The sequence below is a fragment of the Atractosteus spatula genome, chromosome 25, assembly GCF_055471065.1.
Source record: "Atractosteus spatula isolate fAtrSpa1 chromosome 25, fAtrSpa1.hap1, whole genome shotgun sequence".
NCBI classification, from domain to species: Eukaryota; Metazoa; Chordata; class Actinopteri; order Semionotiformes; family Lepisosteidae; genus Atractosteus; species Atractosteus spatula.
Window position 1 is genome coordinate 11075725 of NC_142730.1, and position 20138 is coordinate 11095862.

Below are 20138 nucleotides of genomic sequence, written 5' to 3' on the forward strand. Positions count from 1 at the left end.
ATGTTGCTACTGTATGTTCAGGTAATGTCGGAAATGTAGTCATCGCAAAATTGGTTTTTGAGATTGGTCAATTTAGAAACCACCGATCGAGTCATTTGGAATGAAAATCGGCTGATATCGATCAGCGGCTGATCAATGGGAGCATTGCTATCCACAGCTAACATGTCCTCTCAGTGCAGCTGTACAGAGCAGCCTCCTGAGCTCAGTGCTCACTGTCCTCTTCTCCGGTGTCACAGGCCTTCCTGTACCAGTGTGTCGGTGCGGCTGCCCAGCACCTCTCTCAGCAGGAGACTGTGAAACAAGCGCTTCAGGACAGTGTGAAAGAAGCAGGGTTTGAGAATCCTGTGGAGAGAGAGGTGAGGTGATCTGTTCCCACTCCTCACACACAGACTCAGGGCTTCTACTGCTGTTGACGACAGCCATGAAAACCGGAAGTCTCTGAGCGATTCCTTTCTACACGACTGATGGACAGACGCGGAGCATCTTAAAGTATGAGGACAGATGGAGAGATTTTCAAAGCACTTTTCCGTAGAGAAGCATTTTCTACCTTTTTCAGAAAGTCACTGATTATAGAGATTTGACATTCTAGAAACTGACAACATATGAATGGAAGTAAACATTAAACCAGTGTTCAAACTGCTTTATTGAGTGTAGGTTGTGTACTGCCTGAGCCTATCCCAGCAAGCTACAGCACAAGGCGGGGTACACCCCGGGCGGGACGCTAGTCCTTCACAGGGCACACAGACACTCGCACCAGGCTAATGTTACCACAGGCCAATTAACCTACCAGTATGTTGCTGGATTGTGGGAGTAAACTGGAGCACCTGGAGGAAACCCAGGGAGAACACGCAAACTCCACACAGCAATCACCCCAGGACTTGAGCTAAAACTAGTTTTACTGGTCATTTTATCGCCAGAGAGGAAGGAAATTTAAAGATCACAGTTAAGATTTTTATGTTTAAATTTGCTATTAAGAGCAGAAGACCTCATAGTGTGAACTTCATAACTGCTTTCTGCTGACTTGACTAACCTGCTGGTACATTCTGTAAGGTGTGTGCAGTCAGGATTTATTCCAGTGAGTTTTTCACTCCTTGCAGGGTCTGCCTGGGCTGTCAGTGAGTGAGCTGCTGTGTGTCCCCCTGTAGGAGCCCAGCGTCAGACTGAGCCTGTGCCGCAGTGTGGGCATGATGGCACAGGCAGTGCGCAGCGCCAGTCCCTCCGGAGCTCCCAGCTTCCCTGCCAAGGCCCAGCTCCTGGCGACAATGATGGTCAGTGTGTCTGACGCAGCCGCCTGTCTGCTGTTTTCCCACACGGATGCTCTGACAGTCCTTACTGTCAGTAGAAATCAGAGGGGAGAGAGGTGCCCTCGCTCTCTTCCTCACTGCAGCTGCACAGTCTCTGGATTCTCAGCTGTGCCTCTAGATGAGCACAGGCCCTGTCCTGGTGTCTTTTGATGGAGGGAAGTGGGGTTTACATTTCTCTCCCGTCTCTTCACAGGCGTTTGTTAAAAAGCAGCCCAGTGATGCCCTGAGCCGAGCTGTCTGTCTGCAGGCCCTGCGCGCCTGTTCCACACTGAGGTACTGTTTCCTGATGAAACTGCCTTCACTGCTTCCATTTCTTCACAATTACATTTTTAAGTGTGCTTGAGGCAGATGGGCATTATGTTTGATGCAGTAAGTGCCATTTCCTAACATCAATATGTGGTGCATCAACTGCAGTACTCCTACGTCTAAAACAATACATTCAAAATATATGATATGATGTAATGTCAGACCTTGATAATGGCTTCCATAGGACTGGCCTGTGTCATGCTTTTTCTAAAAGAGCTATAGTGACAGGTTGTATAGTTCCATCTGTTTACATCATGATGAGTCTTGAGGAAGAGCTGCTAACAGTGTCCTGTTTTTCCTTGTCACACTGTAGCTGCAGCCCAGAGCTCCCTGCAGTACAGAGCACCTGACTCATGTGCTTGTGGAGGATGTGCTGCTACTGCCTCTGCAGGATCGCAGGGGCCCTGAGCTCCAGATAGGACTGCTAGACTCAGCTGCTGGTGTTGGGTACAGGTGGCAGACGGTGTCTTAAGAATACCTGCTCTTGCACTGTGGAACCTGTGAAAATTCACGATGGCTGTACATCCTTTTGCAGAGCACAATCCCTGACACATGTGCTGTATCCTTTTCTTAAAAATGACTGATTTCCAAGGTTTGGAAAAGGAGGCATTAAGTTGGAAAACGTATGGAAATCTTAGTGTCAAAATAATGCTGACCCAGTGAAGTTCATTGCACACAAATATATTGGTGTTAAACAAAAATACACTCAAGCTGACCTCCGAAATCATCCTCCCGAGAAACGCCGGGCTGTTACTCATGTTGGTCTGAGACAGCAGTTGGCTGGGGGTCAGAAAGTGGCTCAGCCAGTCACGCTGAAATCTACCTGTGTCAAGATAACAGAAGGAGGCAGAGTTCATTTCCAATTTGTGATTTCAGTTACATTGAAGTTCATATGTATTTAATATTTAAATGAATGATTAAAGATTTGCCATTCGTGCCCGATCACTCACACGTGAACACAGTCGACTGATTCCTGCAGCTCACCTTCACAAACAGAGTGTGATGAGACTGTCAGCAGCGGAGAGCTCTCATGATGGTGTAATATTTCCATCCAGTCCTCAGTGTTGTCTGTTGAGTTGAGCTAATATGGACGTGATTTGGACTCATGAACAATAAGTCTTCACAACTGTCTTGTCTTTTAAATTCAACAGTTCATTGCAGGGCATCAATGTCGATAAGCAGGCGAACATAAAAACAGAATTACAGAACCTCTTCAGAACCAAACTAAGCTGTTCTCTGAGAGTCAGACTAAGCAATTGCTATTTTAAACATTTGTATTTGAAATCAGTGATCAGTATGAGTTTTAAACTTACGAGACATCTAGCCAACAGTAATGTTTACAATTTGACAGCGACACGTTGATGACACAAAGGGTTCAAACGATATTTATAGTTACAGTCAAACCTCAATCCTGCTGGGCAAGCTGATCAGAATTCGCCAGATAAGTTTGATAAAAATGTTGGAAAAAATAATACTACCTAACAGAAAAATGTCGTAATTAGCCAGATATTTTTTTTGCTAGAAATCATTTGAGTAATCTAGTTTCTGGGAAAATATATTAGGCACAGCTAAAAATATGAGTAAATTAGAAAAATGTAAACAATGTAAAATACAGACTAGCTATTGCTGTATTATAGCTTTAGTCATCAGTTCAATACATCTGAGGAACAAAAGCAGCACAAACACTACTTTCTGTGGCACAAATCACATTGTTAATACAGCTCTTCATACTGGACCTCAGCATTAAAAGAAACTTACACTCTGTTCACAGGTAGGGCTGCTATTCCTTGTGGCTGGAGCGGTTTTTTACTGTGTAGGCTACTCTGAGTGCTTGCAATAAGGAAAGTGGTGTCTGAAGTGTGTGAGTCGTTACTTTCAGTAACTGGCGCCTCCTCAAACAGAAATGACTTAGACAAAAGCTGTCCTATATTCAATTTCAATTCAATTCAGTTTAATTTATTTTTATATAGCGCCTTTCACAACAAGGTTGCCCCAAGGCACTTAACAAAGCTGTGTGACAACACATGATGTTACAGCAGGGTGCGAATTATATCTTGGCATCAGGGGGAGCTCACCCCTGGTTTGGGGGGGGACGCATCACGCGTGAAAGGCCAGTCAGCTAGCGCATACAAAGTGAGCACTGGATTATATAGTTATAGTTTAACAGGAGTTACTCTTACCTTACAATAGAAGTGACCACAGAGGCCTGGGCTCAGCTGTCTGTGGTGTCCGTCCTGTTGCCCATGAAGTGGACGAGCGGTGGCCTGCTTTACTCCAAGATGATACAAAAGGCAGGGATCGAATCTCTCTAAAGGAGGTCCATTCAGATCAACAAAAAGAAGTGAGAAGAGGCTTCGTTTTCTCTTAGTGTCACTCGGGCAGAGAACCCCCGCTCGCAGTCGGCTGAGGTGGAGAGGCACGTCCGGCCTGCTGTGGAGTTTTCCCAGCGTCTGTCCTGATGCTTTGCCTTGTAATTTCCTGTCTCGGAATTCCTCCCCTGCCTCTCTGACGGGTTCGCCCAGTGCTTTAGCAAGCGCACCAACTTCACCTTCCCCGTAAAGAATTAAGACATCACGATCCTGTGGCCAGAAGCCCTTATCCAGCGGTTTCAGCATCTGGACTAATTCAGATTCCGAGTCGCTTTGTAAGGCTATTGATCACAGACTGATAGAACTGGAGCCGGTTTATCTTTCCTGTACCCTCTGAGATGTCAACATCTTTAAACATGCCCAGTGACGAGCGCTGCTCGGCCTTCACTGCGGATTGACCGCCGGTGTCTTTCCTGGCTGTCAAGATATCGAAGGTCTGCTGAATGTGGCAACTGGACTCCACCAGAGATGTGTCTCTGTTTCGGAGTTTCAGGGAGAGGCCCAGCAGCTCACGGAGAGCGTCTTTCATAGATGCCAAATCAGCAACTGATGAGGAGTTAGTGAGGCGTTTGTGTAGTCCCTTGTGTTTCTGTCTCTCAGTGGCACTGCGTGATGCATCCTCCCTTGCTTGCTGTTTTAAAATGGTGTGCTAATGCAGGGAAATCTTTCCATACTGCTTTTACATTATTAAAACTGCTTGCCACCCATCTAATATTCAAATCTGGCCAATTTTCAAAATCTGCACATTTAGATCTGCGGCTGCTTTCTCGAGCATCCGAGCGTTCTTAGTCGATTGGTAATAAAGTGAATATAGTTTTGCGATAAAGAATTCGAAATGGTTGCACCCAGCCACTTCTTTGAGAGCATCTTGGACTGCCAGTTCACGGCGATGTGCCAGACAGTGTATGGAGTGCACTTTAGGAAAGTCACGCTTTAGCCTAGCAGTCAGTCCAGAGGATTTGCCAGTGAGCACTGCAGCCCCGTCAGTGGCTATGCTGATGAGATATTTCTTCATGAACTCATCATCAAAACCCACGTTACTAAGGCTCCCTCTCAGGCAACTGTAGATTGATTCTGTGTCTGTGCCATCCGTCAGCTCTGTGATGTCCAAAAATACATTGTCCACATCCCCTTTCCCACTCTCATCGCATCTCATGTATATGATGAGATGAGCACGCCTGTTCACTGTGCTTTCATCAATAGTGAGGCTATTTTGTGACTTAAGTTCTTTTATACTCGACACAAGCTTGTTCTGCATTTGCTTTGCAATATGACCTATAATTTCAGCACAGGAATGGTCTGACTTATGTACAGTGCCTACTTTGACACCATTAAGCTCCGGTTACATTATTGAAGGAGTGACCTTTTTATAAGCTAGTCTTTCCTTGGACACCATATGGGCAGATCTGAATGAAACTGCAGTTTCTTGAATTAAATTCAAGTACCCTGTTTGGGAGAATTTCTTTTTGCTTTGTCTCTTCAATATCAACGGCCCTTTTATGTGATAAGCTATCACGGTGTTTATATATTTTTTTCCGCTTCTGGTTCTGCAAAGGCCTACTCACATCTCCATGAATCCACTCCTCAGATAAATGCATGCCGAGTGCTTTTTCTGACAGCAGAAGACTCTTTGTATCTCTGCACAGTGTGCATCCCAAGTTTCCATTCTTAACGAAAAGCCATGGGTTACGTTTTTCCACTCTGTCCACTGCTGGCTGGTCCAGTTAGCCGGTAGATCGGTGCCGACTGGGGTCACAGAGGGACCAGCCTCTTCCTCTGGGGAGCCAGTGCTGCTGGTGGACGTATTCGGAGGGGCAGGCCAGGCAGGCGGGTCAGCAGCTGAACTGTCTGATGAGCAACCACTAGCAGCAACAGTCAGATCGCCCAGTTTGGGTTGTTTTGTGAACCCAAAATTAACGAGTACAGTTCCCTGTTTTCTCTTGGGCATTATCGTCGTTTTTCAGAAATATGTATTGAAAACTGAATGTCATTGGAAAGTTTCTCTGCATATTTACTGTGCACCTTTTTTTTTTGGAGAAGACGTAACCAAGAGTGACTTTTAGCTTGTCCGTTTGTCACGTGAAAAGGAACGTTGCCTACTTTTGTAACAGCACCTCCATGCCTTGATCAGTAATAGTATTCAATTGCTTAGCTATTTCTATGGCAGCAACACGCTGAAAACAGAAACGCAAATGTCTATACTGGAAAAAAGCGACACATACTGTAGAAATAGGATTTTTTTTAATTGACAGTTTCCATATTTTAGAGACCCCCACCAAAATTTTGCAAATGGTCTCTTCGGGGGAGCTCGTGCCTTATTCAGGGGAGCTAAGCTCCCCCTAGCTCCTCCGTAATTCGCACTACGTGTTACAGTACAGAAAGAGAAGAGGCCAAAACAGAGGAGAGGAACCCAAAACTCCTCAGTAAGGAGAAGAAAAACCTCTGGGGGTCCAAGGTCAACTGGCTGCCCAACCCCTCTGGGCATGTTAACATTATACAATTCAAAAAAAGTACTAAGTGTGGAGTATTAAACCTTCCATCATGTCCTTCTGTGTGACAGTACTCCATGCAGATCCCTGTAGACCAGCAAATTCTCCCTAAACGATGGCTATATTCGCGATGTCCCCCTTGGATCCGTGGCACCAACCGGACATCTGGGGAGAAGAATAGGATAGTTTGGTCAGAACAGAAGTATCTACCTGGCAGGCCAACACAGAGACACACAATGGCATGTACAGCAGCACCAGCAGCCATAACTCCAGCAGGCTATGATGTAAGGTGTGAGTAGGCTAGGCTGAAGTAATAGGTTTTCAGTCGGGATTTAAGTCCTGAGATTGACTTGGCATCCCATACGTAGGCTGGCAGATTGTTCCATAAACTAGGGGCCCTGTAGCTGAAGGCTTTACCTCCAGCTGTTATTTTATTAATATGTGGATTAAGAAGAAGACCTGCATTCTGTGATCTAAGTGGGCGACTTGGATTGTATACATTAATCAGCTCCATTAAACAGACAGGCACCTGACCTCTGAGAGCCTTATAAGTAAAAGAACTTTGAAGTCTACCCTGTACCTGACAGGAAGGCAATGGAGAGAGCTAACTATACAGTAGATGTGTTTGTACTTTCTACTCCTAGTAACAAATACACAAAACCGCGTTTTGAATTCGCTGTAAGGTGTTGAAAGTGCGATAGGTGCTCCCTGATAGTAGGGCATTATAGTAATCTAATCTGCTGTATACAAAGGCATGTATTAGTTTCTCTGTATCTTGAGTGGAGAGAAGATGCCTTAGTTTTGCAATGTTTCTTAACTGTAGGAAGCACACCTTCGATACTGCATTAACATGAGAGTTAAATGAGAGTCTTGTATCTAAGATGACGCCTAGATTACATGCCGAATCTTGGAGGCAAAAGAGTTGAGTGACAAAAGGTTTTCAAATAGTCTTTAATTCATTAATGCAATTAGCTAAAGTTACAATTGATGAGTTGGGTGATTAGTTACCTAACTCTTAGTAACCATTAGTCTAGTTACAATGACTCACCTAATCCAAACGTGGATTTGTGACAGATCAGTGAAATATTGTAAAAAGGTGGAGATGAGCGGTTTGCTCTGTTTCCATTGGTGTCTGTGGTGACTTGGTCGAGGCATGACTGCGCACAGCATCTAAAGAGGGGGCGGGGGCATGGGGAGGTCAGTCCTGCTGGGATTCACTTTCGGGATTTATATTGCACTCAAGCCAGAGGGCTAAATCTCTCCGTGCACTCCAGTCATCTTCTTACAATTATTACTTATTTTATTGTATTTGAAGTATTATATATTTAAGTCGGTGAACATTTTGTTTGAAGTATTACATATTTACTTATTTAATTCATGTTCATAAGTTTATTGTATTGTTTAAGTTCTGCAAAATAAAAATGTGCTTAAAATGTTCGACATGCACTTCAGTTCAATGTAAAATTTCAAAAATACCAAAGGAACAACACAGTAGCCAACCAACAGTTAATAATAACCTAATAGTTAACTCCAGGCAATAAAAAAGTTGTACTCCTTTTAAACCATGTTCTATTGAAATTATGAGAAAACTATCTATATCGTGATATATATCGTTACCGTGCAAAATTAAAATTATGCTGGGCAAACAATTTTTTTAAGTTTAAAAAAAGAAATTGAAAATATGATACTGTAGCGTTTTGGAGTTCACACAGGATAAAGGACTAGTGGGGAAGAGATGGCGAAACAAGCAACTGCTTTTATTCTCTCGTCAAAACAAAGACCAACACAGGATTTACACACACACATAAAGGGACCAATGGAACACGTACACAGTTTAGGGTGGTAACTCGTTAACAGAAGACTACACACGTACAAAGCTACACAGGACACTTTAACTAATATAACACAATTTACATAAACAGGGTCAGCTGCTGGTCATTGTGCTGACCCTCAGACTCTCCCAGGCTACAACTCCCAGCCTGCTTCGCGGTATCCTGAGTGCCTAGGTGCGCTTCCTCCTCACCACCGGGAGAGGGCGCTACACTGCCCCCACCTGAAGTGTCTGGCGTCCCGCTGACGTCGAACACCCCCTTCAGGCTGTCCTCATACTCGGCTAAAGGCTGTGGAACTCTGCGTGAGCGGCTGCTGCGCTGCGGTGGCGGCTGGCGGCCCACGGACGCCCCATTGTCAGCCGATTCAGACCCCAGCTGCTCCTCCGGATCCTCCCCGCGGGGCTCTTCCTCCCGAACCCGGTAGGAAGGTCTCGGTGCAGGACCACCACTCTCCCCCGTGTTCGCAACCGGACCCGGTAGCAGATCTCGGCCACCACCCCGAGGACCTCAGCGGGCCCCTCCTACGACGGCGCCAGCTTAGGTCTGAGGCCTTTGCGGCGGCGCGGGCTATACCCCCAAACCTAGTCCCTGGGCTGGAAGGCAGGCCCCCTGCAGCGCAGGTCGTAGTGCCGCTTCTGCCGGACTCCCGCCTGAATCAGGTGGGTCCGGGCAAAGCTGTGCACCTGCCGCAGGTCCCACTTGTAGTCCGGTCCAGCCGGCGGTGCCGAATCGTCTCCGGGCAGCGGGCCAAAGACCAGGTCCACCGGGGTTCGCATTTCCTGGCCCAGCATGAGCAAGGCCAGGTTGCACCCAGTAGATTCCTGGACCGTGGTCCGATACGCCCAGAGCGCAAGGTGGAGGTGGCCCCCACCCGCTTCATAGGAGCCCCCACCTGGTGTTGTTGGAGGGGGGCCCGAGAGCGCTTGGGGGGACCCTTCTGCGCCACGCACACTGCACACATTCGGCAGTACCGCTCCACGTCCCGGTGGCAGAGACCCCAATAAAAGTGGCCTCGGAAACGCTGCAGGGTTTTCTTACAGCCGAAATGCCCCACACCCGGCTGGCCGTGCACCGCTCAGAGCACAGCCCCGCGGAGCGACTGTGGCACCACCAGCTGCCACCGGATCTCGCCACTGGAGGGTACCCGCCACCCCTGGCACAGCACCCCGTCCCTTACCTCCAAGGCCTCCCACAGGGAGCAGAGGGCCTTGAGGGACTTTGGGTGCGGGGCAAGCTCCTCCGGCACAGGCCGCGCTCCTGCTGCCTTCCAGCGGAGCACCGGCCCCACATCAGGATCAGCTGCCTGTTGCTGCGCCAGGTCTGACAGGCCCACCCCCAGCGGCTCCTCCATGGCCATGGCCACAGCGCTCACCTCTGCCACGGTGTGGACGACCCCTTCACGCTGCTCCCGCCGGGCGCAGTAGCGGCAGTCCGCGGCCTCATGGTGTGCCGCGAGAGAGCGTCAGCATTGAGATGGCGAGATCCCGCACGGTGCGCGACAGTGAAGTCATACTCCTGCAGGACCTCTATCCATCGCGCCATCTGCCCCTCCGGCTCCTTAAAGTGGAGCAGCCAGGTGAGGGACACTTCATCGGTCCTCAACCAGAACTGGGTCCCGAACAGGTACGGCCTGAAGTGGCGGACCGCCGCCATCACCGCCAGTAGCTCGCGACGGGCAACTACACGCTCCCCATCTGGCCCCTCCTGCGCCAACAACACGCCCACCCTCAAGTCACTCACATCGGTATCCAGGATATACAGTAACCGCGGATCGGGGTAGGCCAGCACGGGGGCCCCCCCCAGGGCTTTGCGTAACCGGCCGAAAGCCGTCTCAAAGCCTGAGTCCCAGTCGAAATGGCGGCCCTTGTTGGTGAGGCGGTGCAGCGAGGCAGCGATGCTGGCAAAGTCCCGGACGAACCTCCAGTAGTACGAGGCCAACCCCAGAATGCTCCGCAGCTCCGCGGTGGTGTGAGGAGTCGGCCAACCCCTCACTGCGGTGAACTTACCTGGGTCTGTAGCCACCCCTCGCGGTCCAACAACATGTCCCAGGAAGGTCACCTCCCGCCGCAGGAGCTCGCACTTGCGGGGGTTGGGCCTCGGGCCAGCACGGCAGATGCAGGCAAGCACTGTCTGGAGGTTCATCAAGGCCTGGTTGAAACCCCGGGCATGAACCAGCAGGTCGTCCAGGTACAGCACACACTGGTTCCGGGGGACTGATGCCAGCTTCCTCTCCATCAGCCTTTCGAACGTCGACGGGGCATTGCACAGGCCAAAGGGCATGACAGTAAACTGCCAGGGGCCCTGTCCGATGGAAAAGGCCGTCTTCGGGCGAGCATCGGGAGCGAGCGGTACCTGCCACTAGCCGCAGCAGATGTCAAGGGAGCTGAACCAGGTCGACCCGGTGATGTATCCTCGGCAGGGGGCAGAAGTCTTTCAGGGTGACCTCGTTCAGCTTGCAGTAGTTCACGCAGAACCTCCACGAGCCATCTTTTTTTCGGACCAGTACAGCTGGCGCCGACCACGGGTTCGCGGAGGGCTCAGTCACCCCCACTGCGGACATCTCCTGGATCTTTTCCTCGGCGGCGGTCCACTTGGCGTGAGCCATGCATCCCGGTGGGATGTCGTGTTGGACGAGGGCAGTGCAGGTGCAGTCCTCACCTCTCGCTGCAAAGAGGTCCTCGTTCTGGGCGAGTACCGCCTGGAGCTGCTGCCGCTGGTCCCGATCGAGGCCCTCGCAGCTTCGCTGGTAGAGGTCCTCAACGGCGCGCCTTGCTTCCACGCAACGCTTGGCCCCCGCCGCCACCGCCGCCTTGTCTGTTCCCCCGGTGACTCAGGGGCAGGATCCGGCACTCTCGCTCCCCGGCTCACAGGCCTGGTCCACCCCGGCACCACTGCCTCTTTTTCCCCCAGCTCCGGCAAACCCGCGTCCCCCGGCCTTCGCCGGGCCTGCCCTCCACCAGGTGAAGTCGCTCTTCCTGCCACACCAACTCCTGCCGGGCCAAGTCCAAACTGGCCCCTGCCCGGTGCAGCATGTCCAGCCCCAGGATGCAGTCCTCCTGGATGGGTGTGAGGTAGCAGGGGTGGCGCACCATCGCTGCACCCAGACAGATGGCAAGCTGTCCCGTCACGGTCCTCATCCGCAGGCCGGAGGCCTCCCATCCTGGGGGGTTGGTACCCTCAGTGTCGGGGAGGACGCCCGGCCGGAGTAGGGTTACCGATGAGCCGGTGTCGAGCAGGGCCAGGCAGGGTTGGTCCTCGATTCGGTAGTGGAGGTACAGGCCCCGGCTACAGCGGGTATCCCTGGTGGGGGAGGAACACGACATCAGCGGCGACCGGGCCCAGTCGCTCTCCTGGTCGGCGCCGCCGCAGGGCCAGCCCTTCCTGCATCAGGTCTGGCGCCTCCTCCACGCCGAAGCGCAGCCGGAGAGCTGCTGCCAGCGCCGCGTATTCGCCTTGGTCCTCCTCCGGGACATCCACTTGCTCTTGCTCAGAGTAATCTCCAGCCCATCCAATGGACCACAAAAGTGCGTAACAAAGGCCCAAAGGACATCATGGCTGTTGAAGAAATGAATGGGGAAGTCAAGTTCTCCACCCACTTGCCTTACCCTAATAACCTCAGCAGGACAATGTTGGAGCCTCTTGAAAGTTTGTTGGTCCGGGCCGCGAGCTGGAACTGCGCCTTGTATGTCTCCCAAGGCGCTTCCCCATCGTAGTGACCAGGTCGCATCCACGCCGCGGGTGTAGGAACAGCTGGCCGGCTCCGGCAGGGAGGGCATCCCCTCTCTGGGGCACCCGCTGGGCGGCAGTAGCGAGCAGTCGCCCCAATTCTACCGACGGGACCACTACTGAGTAGCCCTAGTAAGGGCTGTGGCCACCTGTCGCACCCAGGAGTTGCTCAGGCTCCATGTATGCTCCAAGGAGCATACAAAGCGCTTCCCAAACCGAGTTTCGGTAAGTCGGACCACATCGCTCTCCTGTTGCTTCCTGAGTACAAACAGAAGCTGAAGACCTCCCCCATTGCGAACAGGTCAGTGCGTTGTTGGTCTGAGGAGGCGGAAAGCAAGTTAATAGACTGCTTTGATAGTACAGACTGGGACGCATTCAGAGCTCCCGACACAGATTTAAATGAGTATACGGACGCGGTCACCAGCTATATTAAATACTGCACCGACATTTGTGTACCAGAAATGAAAATTAGGTCATTTCCCAATCAGAAACCGTGGTTCAACAACGACATTCGCAATAAAATAAAAGATAGATCCATCGCGTTCAAATCGGGGGACAAAGAGCTGTACAAGAAATCACGGTATGCATTAGAGGAAGCCATAAAACGCGCCAAACGGAGCTACAGAGTATGGCTTGAAACGCAGTGCGCTGACACCCGGAGGCTGTGGCAGGGATTACAGTCAATCACAGGCTACTAGGGCTGCAGCCAGGAGATTGACACGAACAATGCATCCCTGCCTGACGAGCTGAACCATTTCTATGCCCGCTTTGATGCTCTGAACACGGGCAATGCTGAGAAGACCCCAAGTGTGCAGGGCGAGTTTTTTCTGAAACTCTCAGAGCAGGACGTGCAGAAGACTCTGAGCAGGGTGAAAATCCATAAGGCTGCAGGGCCTGATGGGATACCACCTCGAGTCCTAAGGACATGTGCAGCCCAGCTGACCACAGTGCTTACGGACATCTTTAACTCCTCCCTGTCACAGTCCATGGTCCCCACCTGCTTCAAAAAAACCACTATTGTTCCAACCCCCAAAAAGGCAAAAGTGACATGCCTGAATGATTACCTCCCAGTAGCATTAACATCTGTGGTGATGAAATGCCTTGAGAAGCTGGTGTTGTCACACATCAACTCCTCCATCACAGAGTCCCTGGACCCCTTGCAGTTCGCCTACCAGAACAACAGATCAGTGGATGATGCTGTCTCCCTGGCTCTGCATACAGCCTTGGAACACCTGGACACTAAGAACTCGTATGTGAGAATGCTGTTTGTGGACTACAGTTAAGCATTCAATTCCATCATACCCAGTCAACTGGTGACAAAGCTCAGGGGATTAGGTCTGTGCAACTCTGTCTGCAACTGGCTGCTGGACTTTCTTATCGAGAGACCACAGGTGGTGCGGATAGGCAATAATACATCAACACCACTCACCCTGAGCACTGGAACCCCACAAGGCTGCTGTCTGAGTCCAAGGTTGTACTCCCTATTTACTCACGACTGCACAGCAAGACACAGCAGCAACCGCATCATTAAGTTTGCCGATGACACCACTATAATAGGACTGATCAGTGATGATGACGAGTCCACTTACATGGATGAAGTTGTACAGCTGCTTAGGTGGTGTCATAGCAATAACCTGGACTTGAACATAAAGAAAACGAAAGAGCTAATAGTGGACTTTCGGAGACACAGGCCATACACTCACAGCCCACTCAGTATTGATGGAATGGAAGTGGAAACAGTCACCAGCTTTAGGTTTTTGGGAATTCACATCTCTAAAGATCTAACCTGGACTGTGAACACTGACTCTATCATGAAGAAGGCTCAGCAGCGCCTTTATTTCTTGAGGTGCCTCAAGCGATGGGGGATGCCAATACATGTGTTGGTGAACTTCTACCGCTGCACCATCGAGAGCGTCCTCACCAACGGGATCACCGTGTGGTATGGCAACACCTCTTCGCGAGAAAGAAAGGCACTGCAGAGAATGGTCAATATGGCCCAGAAGATCATCGGCTGCGGTCTCACCGAGATTAAACAGCTCTATGAGGACCGCTGCCGTGGTAGAATTCTGGCCATCACAGAGGACAGTCACCACCCCGGGCATGAGCTCTTCACCCCACTGCCCTCAGGCAAGAGATATAAGAGCATACGGACACTTACCACTAGATTCTTCAATAGCTTCTATCCACAAGCAGTGAGACTGGCGAACACATTTAGCCATCCCCCTCGGACCTCACCTACACCATCACCATCTACCTCTTTATGATTTCTTATCTATTGCACATCTCCAGTCATTGTTTACACGTCTGTATTGTTTACATTCAAACTGTCTACATGTTTACTTGCACATTGTCTATTGTTTGTTTGTACATTGTCTTGATGCACTGTTTGCACTTTGTCTTGTTTTTTACACTTGTTTTACAATCGAGAGACTTTCTGTAAGTAAGAATTCCATTGTACCAGTACCGGTTACATATGGCAATAAAGTTCAAGTTCAAGTTCAAGTTCATGTGTGCTGCCGGTGGGCTCGGTCTCTTTTAGGGTCAGCCAGCGCTTGACAGAATCAGCTAGTGTCTGCCACAGGTTGTCCATCCTGCCCGCTTCTGACACCAATGTAGCGTATACAGGTTCTCTCAGGACAAAGGACTAGTGGATAAGTAAACCTAAAACCGAACGCAGGATATGCATACACATGAGGAGACTGACGGAACACGTACACATCATTAGGGTCGTCCTTACTTAACAACAGGCTATACACTTATATAGCTACACAGGACTCTAAAACTACTATGACACTATTTACATATGCAGGGTCGGCTGCTGGTCATCGTGCCTGGAATAATCACAGAATAAGTCCGACTCACAACCCTCGCGCTCCCAGTGGACGACCTTCAGTGATGCATGCCTTCCCCATGTTTATATGGCGCACAGAACTACTTGCAGGCAGTTGACCAAATCAAAGTTGATATCTGTCGAGAGACTGATAGAGAAAATAGAGTACAAATAATATCCACTAAACGCAAGGCATTTGAACTCATCGAATTTGAACTCATCTGCACGTTTCATAAAAATGTCGGATAAAATCCACAAATAACCAAACAAGTCAAACACAAAAAAAAATCAGGTTCTGCAAAGTTACTGCTACCCCAAGAAACGTTTAACTGAAGAGTTAATGACAAAGATTAATTCTAAATCAAGTGCTGACCAAAGTGAGCACTTAGAATTCATCTTCGTCATGAACTGTCCAGTTGTGCAAATAAACTCTGCTGCCATATTGTGACTAAATAACATACAACGCAAAAGTTGTAACATTATTAGACACTAGATGGCAGCAGAGTTCATTGGCACAAGTGCTTGGTAGAGAATGCACATGGCTCAAAAAAAGAACGTGTTTATTAAACTGCATCACCATACCTTTTTGAAGGTGAAAAAACATCCATTAGTTTCTCACTCAATATATGAACAATCAGTCTAAAAGACAGTCTTGTACCAAAATGACAAAAATAAAAGTGCAATTTAACCTGAGACTTTTTAATTTCTTAAGTGAAATGATGAACATTCTATCATAAGTACACTCAAAACTCATATTATCATCTTATATGCTTATATACAGTGTATAAAGGTACAGACTTGGTCAGATGGCCTTTAAAAGCGTACTGTGAATAAGTATACCTTACCAAAAGTTTTGAATGGTGAAATATGCACATATTTCTTATCTGGGTAGTCTGTAGGTTGGCAGACTAAAATACTAAATTATGTCCATTACCCATATTATATTACATATTACTTTCCAAAATTTTGTTCATTTCACACCTGAAGTCAGGATAGCTATCATAATGAATAGACACTCTCAAATACCAGCCACATGTATGTGCCATAAGTCTTCTCTCAAATCCTTGCATATCAGTGAAGTCAATAGTTACAGTCTTGCCAAGAAAGAGATCTGAGCCTGTGTTTCCTTCCATCACACTCTCGCAGGTATGGTGTAATATGCTTTGATATTTCCTTTTCCTGTGCATTCATTGTGCAGGGAAACTTCAGTGACCGCATGCTTTTCCTTGCCGTTGGCTGCAAGTTTTCATACACAGCTTCCATTTTCTCAAGGGCTTTGCTGAGGGGAGCGAGTACACTTTCCCACTGTTCGATAACATAGTGTAAGCAGGCTCTTGAATAAGGGTTTTGTGAGCCAGTTCTTGCAGAATTTGTTCAATGTTGTGTGTACTTGGCATTCTTCAGCAGCTGTAGTTGTCCAAGATTTCCAGTAATTCATCTTGGCCAGAACTGTTGAAGTCTCTGCGACAACATTCCAAGGTATAACGGTCAGATTCTGAGACATACTTTAGAAAATTGTCAACAAGATCACTCTTCACATATCCAAGAGCTGTCTGTTCCAAGATTACAGGAGCAAGCTTGATGAGCAAATACTTTTCTTTCTGCCAACCAAAAGAAATAATTTTACCTATACTCTGCCACTTTTTCTTGCCATAGTCATGTCAGAGAAATGGTATCTTGGAAGTGCTGCCTGTTGTACATTGTTCATAGAATTCATGCCAGAATTCAGAGAGGCAATCTCTGAGAACGCCTCCTCATCATATCCATTCTCATATTGCCCATTTGATAGTAGAAGCTTTACTTGAATTTCTGATTGAGTATATGAAAGGTGTTCCTCAGTGAAATGTTCAATAAGCTCAGATAGTATTTGGCTGCGATGGACAACAAGAATTTTTTTGTCTGGTTCCCTGAGTTCTTGTGCCAGAGGCAAAGTGTCTTCTAGACTTTGTTCTCCCATCTCAGAGAGGTCTCCATTGAAAATTGTAATGATATTACTATCCTCCACATTTTCCCCAATAGTAGAACTTTGCAGAGCTAAACCGGAATCGTCTGTGACATCTGCAGGATAAAATTGTGCCACGTCATCACTGCCTAAGTTCAAATCATTTCCAGTATTTCCAACATAGATGACATCTAATGTTTCTAATTCCAATGGTGGATCAATTTGTGAGTCTGTAGAGGGAAACTCCTGTGTGTTTTCCTGTGAGGGACCTGCAGTGTTTGATTCTTGCTGTGTCTCCACACCACCATTGTCATGTTTCTTTTTGGTTGACTGATAGAACCTCATGACAGTTAACTTTGAGGCTTCATATAGAGCTCCCACTGTACTGTCCTCATCTAAGGAAACTTCTTGGTCATTTGTCAGATCCACCTCAAACTCAGAAATATTTCCATGTGCATTCTTTCCATCTGGGAAAAACAAACTTATTGCCTCCGCTATGAGGTCTTTTTTTTCCAGTGCTTTGAAACACTTAAGTTTCGTGTTCCACCACACTTTTTGGTTCTCACCTGGATAAAGCCTCCTTTTCCTTCCTCATACAGCATCCAGCCCAACTCCACTTTCCTTACTTTCCTCTCTGTGTTCACCTCTTGATGAGGAGTGATATTTTCTGGATGCTTATGCTTTTTTCTTTTATTCAGTTTTGACTTCAGTCTATCAAAAAGCTTTGATTTCCTACTGTTGGGCTGTTTTTCGTGTCTCCTACAATATCCCATCACTGCCAAACTGCCTCCATAAGACGGCAAATAATTCCTCATCTGTTCATCTGTCATTAACATCAGGACACTGGCATCAATCTAAAAATGAATAGTGTATTACCAATTTTCAGTTTCAAAATATCATACTTAAAGCATCATTTTATGTGGATCAATATGCTGATACTGGTTTAAGGAAAAAGTCCATTCGGGATTGTTGAGGTATAAAGTGAAAATATCTACTATACATGAAAATATCAATATACTGTACAGTACTGTGCAGAAGTCAGAGACCACCCTTGCATTTATTTAATTTCCAGTTAAAACAGCCATTCAGTGCAAATTATTTAGTTTTTGGTGTCAGAAAATAATGCAAGAAACATATTTGACAGAAAAGTACACTAAATATACAGTAACATCAAATCAATCAGTATTTAGTTTGTCCACTCTTTACTTTTGTGCACCCTTTTGGCACTTTAAGTCTTCCATCCTTCCACTCAAACAAGTTACAGCTGTGTCCTCCCAACACAAGTTGATCCCAAAACTGTCACTGACATTATATTAGAACACTTTCCATTAAAAGTGACACTAACATTGGGTAGACACTAACATTGGACACTAACTACCCAAACACACCACAGCTGTCTTGCACATATCTTTGTCATGTGCATCTGAAATGGCTAGAGGCGATATTTCTGATAATATTAAGATAATTCACTTGCGTTAGGAAAATATAAGTCAAAGGAAAATAAGTGAAAAACAAGAGTTTCCAAAACTGGAGTTAAAAATTACTACAATATATAGAGAAAATGGGACTCGTGCAAGGCCTGGTAGACATCACCATCACATAGACAGAAGTGAACGTTTTTATCACTCCTGCATCAGATCTGAAAAAAATCCACAAGTGTTTCTGTCAATACTTCCATTGTAAGAAGACAACACAATGCAATGGGTCTGAAGGGGTGTGTAGCTGTCAAAAAGTCAGTATTTGAAAAAGAAATAGAAGAGAAGAAAATTTGCCCTAGAACACCAAAACTGGACACTTGAGGTAAGTAAGGCTTTATGGACGATGAGTCATTGAGTGGATTTGGATTTGGATCGGCAGAAGCAGAAAATACAACCAACTTCTAAGACTGAACTTTGGAGGTGTTTACAAGAAGCATGAACGAATATCCCAGTGGATTTATTTGAAAAACTCAAAGAAGGTCTCCTGTAAATAATGGAAGCTGTAATAAAGGCAGAAGGTGGACACACTAAACAATGAAAGATCTGACGTTATATTTAGATGTGGATGCTTTTGTGTAATTTTGTGTTAAATATGTTTCCTGGAATAATTTCTGACATTGAAAAATAAATTAATTGCACTTAATGGCCGTTTTGACGGGAAATTAAATAAACGAAAGGGTGGTCTCTGACTTTTCACAGTACTGAAAGTGCTCTTAATATCTACAGTAGGTCAGTGGGAGTTAGTTACAATAAACATGAACACATCCATTCTGTTAACTACCTTTACTTCCTTCATTTTTCCGATAGTGGACTCTGGAATGTCCCTCTCCCTGAGGAAATCAATAAGATCCTCCATCCTGCAATTGTGGCCTAGGAAGCACACATGGGACAGTGGTGCAGCATTGATTAGTTAGCATAGTGTAATTACCTAGCCTCCTGTTTGCCCAGACTCCAACAGTATGCATTATAGTACATTTAGAAGTAGTCCAGGACAGGCAATGATGACCAACACTCCCCACAAATTTGCATTCATGTTACTGTGCTGAAATAGCTGCTGGTAAAGTGTTTGCAGGAGCTGCCTTGTACACACAGACGAAACCCCCACAAGAGTACAGGCCTACTGTTAGTTTTGACTCATTAATTAGGTCGCACTTGAAAAGGTTAAATTGCTCAACCAAAGTAGCTCTTGCATATGTTTTTTTTAAACTTAGCTACGTTAGTCTATGTACAGTTTACGCAGATGTTATTTAAGTCTGTGAAATGTATGAAGATATCAGTAGAATGTGGCACCGTACCTGGACTGAATTGTGAACAGTGGATTTCCTATGCCAGATGAGCAACCTACTGTACTTTCATTGCTGGCGCCAGAATTGACGTCAAAACTGTGAGACTTGAAGTCGGAATTCTGAGATACCATAGCTCGTTTTTTTTTACTCCCTGGCGGAAACGGGCTTCCTGTGGTGTGAAACAGATCAGCGGGTCCGTGTTCCCAGTCAGGCTGGAGAACAGCGCCCCGCCCACTGCGCTCCGTCACGGAGGGGGCGGAGCCTAGCAGCACAGACTGAGCGCTAATGGCACCGATCGCGTCTGCATTAATAACTTAGTGTTTAAAATGAATCTTCTTCATCCTAGCGTTAATACCGCATAGGCAGGGTCTGCTTGTCGCCACGCCCGTCTCCATTTGGCGCGGTCATAGGTGTCCTCCGGGGTGACGTTCACTTTCCGCATGTCTTCAGTGATCTGATCCATCCATCCAGCCAGCTCTCACAAGCAATGGAGGCCGTATGCGTTACAATACGCTTTTAATCGTTTTTAATGATTTATACATTTTGGAAAGGTTTCATCTATACAAAACAGTTAAA

At 47.2% G+C, this 20138-nt stretch overlaps 1 protein-coding gene and 2 pseudogenes across 1 annotated transcript; 1 reads left to right on the forward strand and 2 right to left on the reverse strand.

Annotated features, from left to right (window-relative positions):
• On the forward strand, window positions 1–1960 carry LOC148815430 (maestro heat-like repeat-containing protein family member 1). Its single transcript, XM_088905084.1, has 5 exons — window positions 1–21; window positions 237–356; window positions 1146–1268; window positions 1498–1577; window positions 1924–1960. Exons 1-5 carry the CDS (start codon window positions 1–3, stop codon window positions 1958–1960), a joined length of 381 nt encoding a protein of 126 aa, XP_088761210.1.
• Window positions 1961–11585: 9625 nt separating this feature from the next.
• Window positions 11586–16813, reverse strand: LOC148815431 (uncharacterized; annotated as a pseudogene).
• Window positions 16814–16850: 37 nt separating this feature from the next.
• On the reverse strand, window positions 16851–19132 carry LOC148815432 (uncharacterized; annotated as a pseudogene).
• Between the last annotated feature and the right edge of the window lie 1006 nt (window positions 19133–20138).